General features: G+C 45.0%; 2 protein-coding genes across 8 annotated transcripts in view; one reads left to right on the top strand and one right to left on the bottom strand.

The window, feature by feature from the left end:
• Positions 1 to 571: 571 nt before the first annotated feature.
• The window catches only part of TMEM216 (transmembrane protein 216), a 20,037-nt gene continuing 7,473 nt past the window's right edge, over positions 572 to 13,135 (top strand). The window contains exons 1-5 of one of the 7 annotated variants that reach the window (XR_003509417.1): positions 572 to 945; positions 1,572 to 1,673; positions 2,232 to 2,324; positions 4,193 to 4,394; positions 10,729 to 10,850. Coding sequence is in view for 6 of the 7 variants with exons in the window: in XM_027532491.1 (XP_027388292.1) it covers positions 933 to 945; positions 1,572 to 1,673; positions 2,232 to 2,324; positions 4,193 to 4,394; positions 4,994 to 5,204 (621 nt within the window). In the remaining variant the exon portion in view is untranslated. Of the gene's footprint in view, positions 960 to 1,571; positions 1,674 to 2,231; positions 2,325 to 4,192; positions 4,395 to 4,682; positions 5,285 to 10,728; positions 12,011 to 13,135 lie in introns of those variants that run through there. The other 6 variants (XM_027532493.1, XM_027532496.1, XM_027532491.1 and 3 more) reach the window with 6 other exon arrangements.
• Positions 8,453 to 13,135, bottom strand: part of CPSF7 (cleavage and polyadenylation specific factor 7) — a 22,890-nt gene continuing 18,207 nt past the window's right edge. Inside the window, 1 exon segment of the mRNA XM_027532489.1 lies at positions 8,453 to 10,484. The gene's annotated coding sequence lies outside the window, so the exon portion shown is untranslated.

Genomic DNA, 13,135 nt, shown 5'->3' with positions numbered 1-13,135 from the left:
GAGTAAGCATCTTTTAATTTCATGGCTGCAATCACCATCTGCTGTGATTCTGGAGTCCAAAAAAATAAAGTCTGACACTGTTTCCACTGTTTCCCCATCTATTTCCCACGAAGTGATGGGACCAGATGCCATGATCTTCATTTTCTGAATGTTGAGCTTTAAGCCAACTTTTTCACTCTCCACTTTCATCAAGAGGCTTTTTAGTTCCTCTTCACTTTCTGCCATAAGGGTGGTGTCATCTGCATATCTGAGGTTATTGTTATTTCTCCTGGCAACCTTGATTCCAGCTTGTGCTTCTTCCAGCCCAGCATTTCTCATGATGTACTCTGCATATAAGTTAAATAAGCAGGGTGACAATATACAGCCTTGATGTACTCCTTTTCCTACTTGGAACCAGTCTGTTGTTCCATGTCCAGTTCTAACTGTTGCTTCTTGACCTGCATATAGGTTTCTCAAGAGGCAGGTCAGGTGGTCTGGTATTCCCATCTCTTTCAGAATTTTCCACAGCTTATTGTGATCCACAGTCAAAGGCTTTGGCATAGTCAATAAAGCAGAAATAGATGTTTTTCTGGAACTCTCTTGCTTTTTCCATGATCCAGCGGATGTTGGCAATTTGATCTCTGGTTCCTCTGCCTTTTCTAAAAAACTTCGGGTAGTGAAGCCCAACAGCTGCTCCCAGCCCTGAGGGCCTGCGGACTCCAGCTCCGTGGGTTGACACTGCGCTGTCGATGGTCGCCAGTCAGAACCCCAGCGAAGGCCGTTTGCGCGCACGCGCGGACGCAACAAGACGGCCTTCGCACCAGGGAACCATAGAGTGTGATGGGCGGGCAGAGAGGCCAGAATCTCGGGCCGCTCCGTCCCCCGCTTCCGGCAACGCCTCGCTGCTCCAAGAGTAGAGGTAGCCGCGTAAGCAGTTTCCATGGGGACTGGAGATGGCGCCGCGAGGTGAGATTACGGAGGTGTGTGAGTCTCTGGTCCTGATCGCTTCTATACTCCACTCCTTTCTCTCCCATTGCTCGACTTTTATAAACCCTCTATTCTCAGGTGTTATGGACATCACACCTCACTTGTCCAAAGCAGGGTCTAGCAGCCTCACCCTCCCTGAGTTCCTGAAGGTCTCGAGGTGCGGGTCTCAGATTCCCCCAAATTCTTGGCCGGGCCTGTTCTAGGCCAGCTCAGTTACAAATTTGTAGCGTGACTTCAAACAAGCCAGTGCTGGCCTCTGCACCCCTTTTCCCTTCCCAAATAGTGACGAGGTTAGATCTTAAAGGGGCTTTGACTTTCGCGCCGGAAGCCCAGAGTCAAGTTTAGCGACACTCTACACACTCACACAGAGAAACGCTACACACACGGACACCCTACACACACACTCACACACACACACACTCTCTCTCTCTCTCTCTCTCTCTCTCTCTCTTTCTCTCTCCTCATCAGCAATCAGAAGTGCCCCAAGTGGCCCTTTCCATTAGCTGCGACCTCGTGTTTCCTTCAAGTTAGACACAAAACCATTGAAATAACAGGTTTGAGCTGCCCTCCAGCCCATCTCTTTTTCTCTGTGCTCACATTTTCAGGTAAACGGTTGTCCTCCACCCCGCTGGAAATTCTGTTCTTTCTGAATGGGTGGTATTATGCTACCTATTTCCTGCTGGAACTCTTCATATTTCTGTATAAAGGTGAGGCCTGGCGTTTGACTACCCTTGTCCACATCCCTTCCCCACTTCAGCGCAGAGCCAACTCCCACCAAAAACCTTCCTATTTTTCATTCTTTTCTGCCCTCTAGGGATCCTCTTCACTGTAAGGTAGAAGTCTCTTCATCAGATGACTGTAGAATGATTTAGTAGGAAGCTCCTGGGCAAGAATTTCTTGAGTTTGGGAAATGTGGGATTCTCCATTCCAACTCTCCCCCATCACCTCTTGCTGGACTCCACTTTCAGCCCGTTGATGACCCTCAGAAGCTATTCAGCGGTCTGTGTACCGGTGTACAGCTGATAATGGTGGAGGGTGGAGTCCTCATAGACTGTCCGAGTTAGGAGTAAAACCCCATAACAACATGCCTGCCTCTAACAGAAATGCAGCCACAACAAGGAGTTAACACATCCTGCATCAGGTTAACAGATCCTGCCCACATCTCACTAAGTAGTTCATGGAAAGCTGATAAGACTCAGGCGTGTGGGAGTTCTCCTGCGTGCTGTTCTGTGTTGTTTGCAAACTCTTGACTTTTGTATCGGCAGGTCTCCTGCTCCCATACCCAACAGCCAATCTAGTTCTGGATGTGGTGATGCTCTTCCTGTATCTCGGAGTTGAAGTAATTCGACTATTTTTTGGTGAGTGTTTGTCCAAAGAATATTTCCATTCTTTCTGAGATGAGCTGTTATCCGTAACCTGATCAACAAGGATAAGTATATAACCTAGGCTCACCAATCAAGAGATTGGATCTGGTGGTATATCCCATTACCCCCTCTCTGAAGTTTCAAGCTGCTTCATATTTTGGGTCAAGATGTATCTGTCCGTTGCCCTGCAGGGCCAGAAGTGGGCAGTGGCAAGATATTAGACAATTCCTTCCCAGTTGTCTAACTGTTACAAGAGTGCCTTGTTCTTCTCACTGGTTTTCTTGGGAGAATAGATTCAGCTGCAACTCCATGTCTGGGGCAGGAGATGCCTGCACAGGTCAGCACTAAGATCCCCTTCATTTTTCTGAACAAGGATCTCTCTAGGACAAGTTTTATATTCCCAGAAATACAGAGCAAGCCCTAATTAGTTAGAATATGTCATCCCTGAAAATGTTCTTTAAACACACTGAAGAAAAAAAAATACTTTCAGCACATATCACAAGGGATAAAGAAAGCTCACATAAAATGCTAAGAAAAAAAAGCTAGTTTTAAAAATTAGCAAGGGAGGGAATTCCCTGGCTGTCCAGTGGTTAAGATTTCAAGCGTCCAACTCAGGGGGTAGGGGTTCAATCTGTGGTTGGGGAACTAAGATTCTGCATGCTGCACAGCAAAAAAAAAAAAAAAAAAAAATAGCAAGGGACCCTAATGGGCAGTTCACATAAGAATAATTACAAAGGACCAGTAACCGTGATAAAATGCCCAAACTCACTAACAAAAAGCAAACTGGAAAAACAAGGTAACATTTTCACCTATAGGATTAAAAGATTTCCAGATTTTCAGTATGCAAATAACTGCAAGAAACAGTATGTATGGTCTCACACTCATGTGAGTATTTCTATTCCCACACCCCTAGGAATATAAATTAGTATAACCTTTTTTGCTAATGGTTTTACCAGGTAAAATTCATATTCTTAGACATTAACAATTTCCCTTCTAAAACTGGTTGAAAAAAACACACTTCTACAGATACACAAATATATCTATATGAGGATGTTATTGCCACGTATTTTTTGACATCAAAACCTTAGAAACAACCTAACACCTATCAATACAGGATTAGTTAAATTATGATATTGGTTCAATGAATTGTTCATAGCCATTAAAAAGATAGTTATGTGTGGAGTTATGATAGAGTAAAAGGTAGTTAATGTGGAAAGACATCTAACTATGTTAAATGGTTAAACAAGTTGCCAAACAGTATGCAGAGTATGACACTACTTTTATAATAATGAAAATAATAACACGTGACTACATACACAAAAAATGTCTGAAACAGTATACCTCATCCTGTAGTAATGGCTTTCTCTAGAGGGTGAATCATGAGGTCTTTTAATTTCTGTATTTTCTAAAATGATTTTCTATATTTTTTATTTTATTTTATTTTTTTGGCCATTCCGTGGGGCACGTGGGTCCTTAGTTCCCTAACCAGGGATTGGACCCATGATCCCTGCAGTGGAAGCAGAGTCAACCACTGGACTGCCAGGGAAGTCCATAGTTTCTATATTAATTGACAAAGTATTCAATGATTATATATTATTTTTATAATTATAAAGATCTTTCCTCAAATAAAGATCCCATTGTTTCTTCACTGGGAGCAGGACCTTTCTGCGAATGACGCTAATCTCACAGCCGCTCCAAAGCCTCTTGTTTTTAACACAGTGGGACCCTGTTAATGAAGTTGCACTTCCCTATTCAGGACCATTTGCCTCTGCTTGCCAGTCCATCCCATCCTGCCCGCCTTTTCCTCTGAGGCCAAGGAAAGCAGGCCACTTGGAGGTGACTCCATGGGCTGTGTCTGACAGGTACAAAGGGAAACCTCTGCCAGAGAAAGATGCCACTTGGTATTAGTGTGGCCTTGACCTTTCCGTCCACCATGATGGCCTCCTATTACCTGCTGCTGCAGACCTACGTGCTCCGCCTGGAAGCCATCATGAACAGCATCTTGCTCTTCTTCTGCGGCTCAGAGCTCCTGCTTGAGGTGCTCACCCTGACCGCTTTCTCCAGGTACTGCTGCTGAGGGGCCATTTCCCATCACCTGAGGGTTGGGTTCCCATCCCAGGGAGGGATTCATTGTTCTTCTAAAGCTTGAAGGGTCTGGACTCTAGAGGATGTTTAAGGGTGAGAAAGGTGTTTCTCCCACTGAGGGTAGAAAGGTGTCTTTCCCGAAGTTACACACTTAGGGAAGATATTCTTGCTTTCTGGGGCCAAGAGGCTTGGATTATAGAACAGTTCAGGCCAGCTTCTTTTGTTCACTGGACTTTTAACATTTTCTTTCTTTCTTTCTGCCATCAGTATGGACAGGATGTGAAGTACAAAAACTTCAGCCAGCAGCCTTCACAGGCTGAAGGTATGTATGGCAGTACCATACATACCTCTGGTACTTCAGCCATACCAGTGAGAAATGGCAGGCCAAGTTGTCCTGAGAAAGGTTGCAGCTTTTCCTCAGCACAGACACCTGGGGAACAAACCCAGCATAAGGCCACTGGGCACCATCTTCTCAACAAGGACCATCAGCCAGGAAACTCTTCTACACTCCAGTATAGGGAGGGGCACGGCTGGTGCCTTCCAGGCCTTCCTTGGAACCAGCTCCCTTCTGACCTCAGGTTTTCCTCTTTGATCTTCGTGGCCAGAGCATCTTGTGTGGACCTTGCAGGCTCCCTGGGCTTCCAGAAGGACCTGAGCCACACTCTCCCAATGTGTGCTGTGCCCTACATGTCCTGCAAGAGCACACGGTGCCTCAGGAGGGTGTGCTTCCAGAGTGATGCAAAAGCCGCTCATGCTATTCCTCAGAAACTGAGCTCCAGAACTTTTTAAGAAGCTCATAGTGTTATTTTTCTACTCTCATCATGAAACAAACATTATTTTATAATAAATATGTATTTTCTATTGTGGGAGGTTGTAGCCTTTTCCTTATGGCACCTGTACCTAGTATTTCATCCACTTCAAGAGAAAGTAGAGACTGTCCCCAAGGTTTGCTCTTGGCTGTGCTTAGTGATCCTGTGCAGACACAGAGGCAGCAATGAAGATGTCCTGCTGAATTTCCTCCCCTGCAGCTCTAGTCTCAATTAATCCCTAAAGGCCCTGCCAGCTTCGGTGTCTTCTTCAGACCTGTCATCCTGACCACTCACATTCTTCACCTCTGCCCCAAAGCCAGCATATTTTTAAAATTTATTTATTTTTGGTTGTGCGGGGTCTTCATTTCTGCACTCAGGCTTCCTCTAGTTTCGGTGAGCGAGGGCTGCTCTTCGTTGTGTTGCACGGGCGTCTCACTGCAGTGGCTTCTCGTTGCGGAGCACAGGCTCTAGACACACAGGCTTCATTAGCTGTAGCACGCAGGATCAGTAGTTGTACAGCCAGCATCTTGTCTCTCATACTTACAGATAATCGTCATCTTTCCAGGATGAGGTGTGGTTAATTGGAAGAAACATATTCTAAACTTACCAATGTTTTTTGGTTGTTTGTTTTAAAATTTCAAGTGAACATAAAAGGAACATATACTTTTATTTTTTAAGCTGGAGAAATGTTGCCCTAAATGAGTGTATCTTCTTTTTTCCAAGTAACTATCTTTAAAACTGTTTCTCGTCTTACATGATAGCGGCCATTGTTTTAGCTCCAAGAAGCCCTAACAGAAGCCACTTTAGGAAACCTTGAGCCATATGGCCCCTATGCTATCAGGTGAATCCTAGACTATCTGCTCTTACTCAGAGTAAAAAGTAATTGGCCTTTAAGAATGTCATGCTGGTTTTTAACTGCTTATTTCCTGTGATCAGGCTCATTCTCATTCTACAAAGGTCTCCACTGTCCAGGCCTTCTCGTGTTTCCTAACCCTCTGTGTCCTTGCCTAAGAGCTGCCTTTGGGGTCTATCCAAAGACTGTATTTAGATAGGTCTAATTCAGCATGACACAGTAACAAAAACTCCAGTAGGAACTTCCCTGACATTTCAATAGCATATCCCATGAATACAATTTTCTGCTGTTTCTCACACTGCCTTTTTGCCGCCTAGCCCTGCTTTGAAGAAATCACTGGTATGAACCTGGAGAACTCATTGTCCTTGACCTATTTCATTTAGTTTCATTGGTTATGGTTAAAGAATCTGCCTGCAATGCAGGAGGCCTGAGTTCAATTCCTGGGTCAGGAAGACCCCTCCAGAGAAAGAAATGGCAACCCACTCCAGTCTAGAGAACTCCATGGACAGAGGAGCCTGGCAGGCTACAGTCCATGGGGTTGCCAAGAGTAGGATACAACTTAGTGACTAAACCATCACCACCCTCCCAGCAATGCAGAAAAATGAATGGGAGATTCAGTTCTAAGAGGCAACTTATAATTCACAGGGGCTTTAGAGAGCAATTCAATCTCACCCTGGACTTGGCAGGTTTAGAGATGAGGAAGTAACATAGCCAAGCATCAACTGGTTACTAACTTGTTAGAAACTTTTGTCTTACTTGTCTCAGTCTGGATTAGCCCCAGTCCTCAAAGGGTACCACATGAGTATGGGAATGAATGATTGAAAACGGGCACAGGATTAAAACAGGAAGTCCTCACATTTTCTCCTTGGGTACCTCGAAGCATTGCATTTCCCATGCATGGCTTCATAAATGCGCCTCCTTTTTATTTAATTTTTGGCCATGCCACACTGCACACAGGCTCTTGGTTCCCTGACCACAGACCAAACCTGTGACCCCTGCAGTGGAAGCTAGGAGCCTTAACCACTGGACCACCAGGGGTCCCATAAATGTTCTATTCTTCTTGCTGCTTGTCAGAGCCAACTGTGTGGATGGTTAGTCATCAGAGAACATCATACAATAGAAACTGAGGCAGTGGAGGATGGAATCAGCACAGCTAGTCTTTCAGGGTTTAACGTGTCAGGCTGTACTCACCGTAGTGTCAAGGGAAGCCACCATACACCATGCACACCTGAAGAACTAACATTCTGGGACAGTGGGAAAGGACAAAGGAGCAGGCGCTGGTCACAGGCTGACAGAAGTTGCTCAGATATTCACACTCATGCCTAGAACTGCCAGGTGACTGCACGGCAGAGGTGATCCAAGTCTTTCCCTTTCTATACTCCAATGGTTGCCCCTAAGAGAAACTGCAGAATGTATTTGCTTCTCCAGTCTAACAGTCCTCACACTCTAGTCCCCACACACATAAGCCATCTGGAACATAAAAAGTAGACTTCTAGACTTTAGAGTTGATGCAGCACAGGAAGGCATTTTGGCAATGGCACACATCTGAGATGCAGGTGACCATGGAACTCAACTTGAGAACACTGGTTTAAGTTCTGAGAGGCACTGCAATTTTTTTTTCCTGTACGTTTGGTAACATCGTAGACCCTCCGGAGATTCCCTTCCACTACAGGTTACTTGTTTTTATACTGCTTTTGCCTTTACTGGTCTCGATAACACATTGTATGTCACCTGGTCATTCGTTCATCTTTTTATTGTGTTAACTCTTCTTGTTCACTGGGCTTTTTAAAAAGTCAGCTTTCTGGAATCCCAAGGATCACCCCTCAACACTCTGCTTTCTAACCTGTACTTCCTTATATTAGATAGCAATTCAGTCTACCTAAAACATTCCCATTTGTTATTGCTGATGCTTAAAACATCCCAGTGTGGAAGGCAGGACAGCTATCATTTTCATCCTGCAGATGAAAGCCTGAGGACATGCTGCCTGTCCATGGTCATAGATTTAGACAGTGGAAGGAAGCACTAGCCAGCCTATCTGCTAATTCCTAGCAGAGGATTCTTCCCTTTATGAACCTGATGATAGCAGAACTCAACTGTACAAGGTAGGACATTTATTCTGGGAATATATCTTAGGAATCTTGAAGGATAAAGGATGACCTAGAATTAGGCTATTTAGATGGCTAAGGAAAAAAAGCTAAACCTCAAGGGGCAGCACCTCCAGAGTACTACACGAGGCCTCCTAGGTGTACCAAACACACTGCACCCCCACCGTCCAGTTTCAGCTGAGAACTCTGGGATTCACTCCCCTCCCTCTACATCAGCCCGCACCCATGTCCCAGACACCTCAACAAATCTATGCAATGCGGAATCTGTGAAACAGCGCACACCCCATTTATTATTTAAAAATATTTTGTTACAAAAGGAAAAAAAATACAATGCAGTATAAAAGATTGACAGTGTCATCAAGTTTATTACACAATTTTCAACCTATCAGAAAGACAAACAAATCACCAACAACAGGGGGACGGGGCCATGGCCTTTTTGAGGGTTGGGTTTCTTTCTTTTTGCTATCAGGAAATAAAACTAAAAATTGTGTCATTGAGTAAAAACAAAACAAAAAATAGGGAGAAAAAAAATTCTCCGGGTAAACGGCTTTCCTGGTATTCTATATATATTTTCTTCGCCGTAAACTGTCACCTTACTTGGTTTTCTCTACATTAAAAAGACACCCGGAGCTGCTCTTGAGGATAAGCACATCACTTAACACTTGGCTGGCTGGGCGGGGTGCCATATTCTGAAGTGGAGGCGGGGATGGGGTTGGGGGACAGGGGATAAAAAGCTACAACCGGTAGCCTCTGTCCCAAGGGAATGTGCCTCTCCAACCCTGGGGGGACTCCCTTAGTGACTGATTGAGGGCTGTGTCAGAAACGTGCAGGGAACAGAGGAAGGGTTCGGTCCAACTCAGTCTCTCCCCTCTGAGCCAGAAGGGTCTCCAGTGACCCTACATCTCACATGCCACGTCTCCTGTTAGATGTCACATGCCCTTATAGATGCAGAAGCAGCATCCGTCGCCCCATGGGTATTGCAGGACCCTGTTGCTGCCGCTTCTGTCAGCAGCAACCACATCACAATCTGGATGTTATGGGAAAAGCAATTCCATTTGCCTGTGTAGAAAATGGCCCCCAGAGTGGTGGTCCTTAGAATTCTGAGCTGAGCTCATTCAAGTCAGGCTCCACTTCTTCCTTGCTCCTTATCAGAGGTAGCAAGTACCTCCAGGCAGAGCGAGGGGAGCTATTAAGTCAAAAGGTGAAAAAATACCAAATTTTTGTGACTTTACTTACTAGTGCCAGGTTATCCCACAATAAGTAAAAGTATGTACCTGGAGGATGCAAGCCCATGCTCACATCGAACCTGAAAAAAGAAAAGCCTATGGAAGTAGGCCATATCCTGCCCAACTTGCCTCCTTCCCCATTCCTAGTACTTCACGAGGGTTCTTCACTGCTGAGGTCCGACATCCCCAACTCCCAATGGCAGTACCTTCCTCTAAAACAAGGAAGCCGCCTTCTTGGGGGAAGGGCTCCACATGTGAAATGGAAAAGCCCCAGGGAAAGGGAACATCTAGTGGATGGAGCTGGTTATTGCAACAGGCAACCAAGCAAGAAGCAGTAGAGGGTGGTAATGGGCTCCGCCAGACCCCTCAGCAGACAGCAACCTCATGGGCCTTCTCTGCTTAGGAGGGGCAGGTCCACTGAGGAGGCTGGGCAGCAGGAGTTAGAAGGGTTTGAGCCCTCCGGGAGGTTAGGAAAACAAACCGTCAATATGTAAGAGGGAAAAGCAAGAACAGGAGCTTTCCAGGAAGTAGTTTCTGTTCCCATGGTCCCTCCTCAAAGGGCTGGGAAGGTAAAGGAGTTAAAGAAGTGGTATGTTAGCAAGGGGTTTGGACCCTCTTGGCCCCATCAAACCTAGTGCTGAGGGCAGGACCCTGGGCATATTTGGCACACCCAGTCACTCTCCTAGATCCCACAGGGAGGATCCATTTTCTTTGGGAAGGATTCTTCCCATCAACCTCACCACTGAACTGCTCCTGGAGAATCAGAAACTCAATGCGTTTCCTTGGACAAAGCACCATTCTCTATGGAGACCAGGGACCTGGACATGGTCTCTTCCTGTCTTCCACCCTCCCAACCACATGGAGTCTTTAGGTTCTTTACCCTGGCAAAAAGGAGCAGGACTGGGAGGGCTGCCAGGCAATCTTCAATCCTGTAGGGTAGAGGGTATTCCCTGGGTGTCTGGAGGGGTTAGGGGCTTGGAGGAAGGGGAAGGGGTGGAGCGGCCTCCGTCCTTTAGTCCTGATCAAGGTGAGGAGATGCAAGTCCATTAAAAAAACATTAGCTTCCAACCAGACTCCTGTAATGAGAACATCGGAAGGGAAGAAAGAAAGCACAAGTTAGAGGTTACTTTCTGATTAACAAGGGCTTATAATAAATTATAGTGGCATTTTCTAAAGTTAAAATGTATGAAGTAGGGGATGCAGACAGAATGCACATGTGGGAAAGTAAAAAACAGAATTGTCTGGGAATGTCTGGCACTGTGAGTAGTGAGGGCATGGCTGGAGCAGAATAGAGGAAAAAGGAGTACATCTTACTTTAAGGTTAGAGGGAAGAACACTGACAACGAAATGAGGAATCAAAGCAGTCTGACTGGCAAGGGGACTTTGGCAGAAAAAGTATGGAAACTGCTACATTTCAAGAAAAGTTGCTGTAAAGGAGCATGGTGAGTTTAAATACTATTTCAGAAAATCTATTCTGAGCAAGTCATAGCTTACCTTAAGGGAAAGGGGAAAAATCTGGAAATGGGAGGTACAGTGGTAAGAAAACAAGCGTGTACATAACCAAATCCACTAACCCCCAAATACTTAAGAGGCCCTAGCAGGGAGCATGCACTTATACAGGAAAAACTAAACTTTTCTCCTTTTAAAAAAGCATACACATAGATATAGACATACAGCCAGAGATGTTCTAAGTTGTACTAAAACTCAAGAGATTTTAAGTCTTCCCTCAGATGACAGCTGTGGGGGAGGGACCAAGAAGCACTCTAACACCAATCAGGAGTGATCTGGCCAGAACAGAAAGCAGAGCATGGAAATCAAAGAAAACAATCAGCAGTCACCATCCAAGAAAACTAAAAGCACAGTTAAGAACTGCTCAACAGTAAAGCACTGTTACATCACTTGCACATCTTGACCAAACTTTAGGTGCCCAGTACACAGCTCTAGTTCCAGTGCTGTAATACCGATCTGCAGGGGGTGGCCTGGCCGTCTTACCATAGAAGATAGAACTGATGGTGAGAAGCAACAGGGGGAATGAAATTTGGGCTGAAGATTTAAACTAGTGCCTAAGCTGGCAACATGGCCTATACATAAAGGCTCAACCGTAATGTGTGCACATGGAGGAGCTAGCCAAAGAAAAAATACACTTGTGAGCTACCTGATCCTTCTACACTCTGAAATGGCACTATTTCAGCCTGGGGTCCTCAGACTCTGCCATGGCCTCTGGCTTCTCTAAACACCTCTGTATGCAAGCACCTTCCTCAATCACTATACGAGAGAATGAAAGCCCTCAATGCCTTCTCAATTTCATATCACATGGGTTTCCGAATCTCTGCATTAGACCAAAACTGAACAGAATGCTCAGTTTTCACTCACTCAGGAGGACAGCAATGAAGAAAGAATAAATATACATCAAAGAGGATAATGTCTTAAAACAACTACAAAAAGTCAGCGCCACAGACTACCTAAGAATATTCTCACACTCCAAAGCATACAAACATATACCACAAAAGAGATGTGATTTGGGAACTGCTCCTACAAAACTGCTCCTACAAAACAAAGACTCAGAGGAAAACTAGCGCACCAGAAGTAAACTACAGTTGACCCCTGAAAAATACAGGTTTGAACTGCACTGGTCCACATATATGGAGAATTGTTTCAATAAATTCATACTACAGTACTATACCATCTGAGGTTGGCTGAAATCTGTGGATGTGAAACCACAGAAATGGGAGGGCTGATTGTAAAGTTACACTCGAATTTTCAACTACACAGAGGTTGGCTCCCCTAACCCCTACACTGCTCAAGGGTCAACTGAACATCACCCACTTAGAGGTTATGGCTCCATTTTGGTGGTAAAGTTTGAATAGATTGAGGCCAAAGTGGGTCAATCAGACTTTAAGCCTCAGAGGTTGAGGCCATCCTGAGGAAGGGCAGACAAAAAAAAAGGCTGCTGTTTTTTGTTGCCTCTAGATGGAACATATCCTTTGCTCTCAGGAACACCTGTCCATACAGTATAAATACTATTTTTTTTAATAACTAAAAGGGGGGCTACAGTCCACGGGGTTGCAAAGAGTCGGACACGACTGAGCGACTTCACTCACTCACTGTACACAGAGCTTGGAAGTTCTTAAGATAAATGAGACTAATTATCCGGATGGAATAACCAACATATCTAAAGGATGACTAGGAAAACTGGGGAACTAGGAAACCTATCTCAAGAGTTAATTTTCCTCATCTGTCATGGGCCTGCACCAGCCAAATGGCTGTTTTTCTGGGAACTACTGGGTTACAGGATTTTTCAGATATCCAAATTGAACCATCCCATAATGGAAGAAAACTCCCATTTTACAGGTGGATAAAACGAAGCAAGATGACAGTTTTTAAAGTTTCAGGTTCACATGTTCAACCCCCAAAATTCAAATCATCAGTGGATCTCACAATTTCTCTATCAAAGGCTGTCAGACGAGCAAAGCCACCAAGAACAGTGATGTGCAGTTACACATTCCGACTATGAAGCTGAGTGTGGCCCCATGCGTCGCACACATCAAGTAACACCTCCCTGGTCACTCCTGTCCTAGCTAGCTGCAAAGGACACACACGGTGGGCTGCAGGAATGGGGGAGGGTGGTGACTGACACTGAACCTACAAGCAACACCAGCAACTGTGCTAGCTCCAACAAGACAGCGAAGTGCTGCTACTGCTACAGCAGGGAAGGACTCAATCAAAA

The sequence above is a fragment of the Bos indicus x Bos taurus genome, chromosome 29 (genome assembly GCF_003369695.1).
Source record: "Bos indicus x Bos taurus breed Angus x Brahman F1 hybrid chromosome 29, Bos_hybrid_MaternalHap_v2.0, whole genome shotgun sequence".
Classification (NCBI taxonomy): Eukaryota; Metazoa; Chordata; class Mammalia; order Artiodactyla; family Bovidae; genus Bos; species Bos indicus x Bos taurus.
This window is presented reverse-complemented; position numbering and strand designations above follow the sequence as displayed.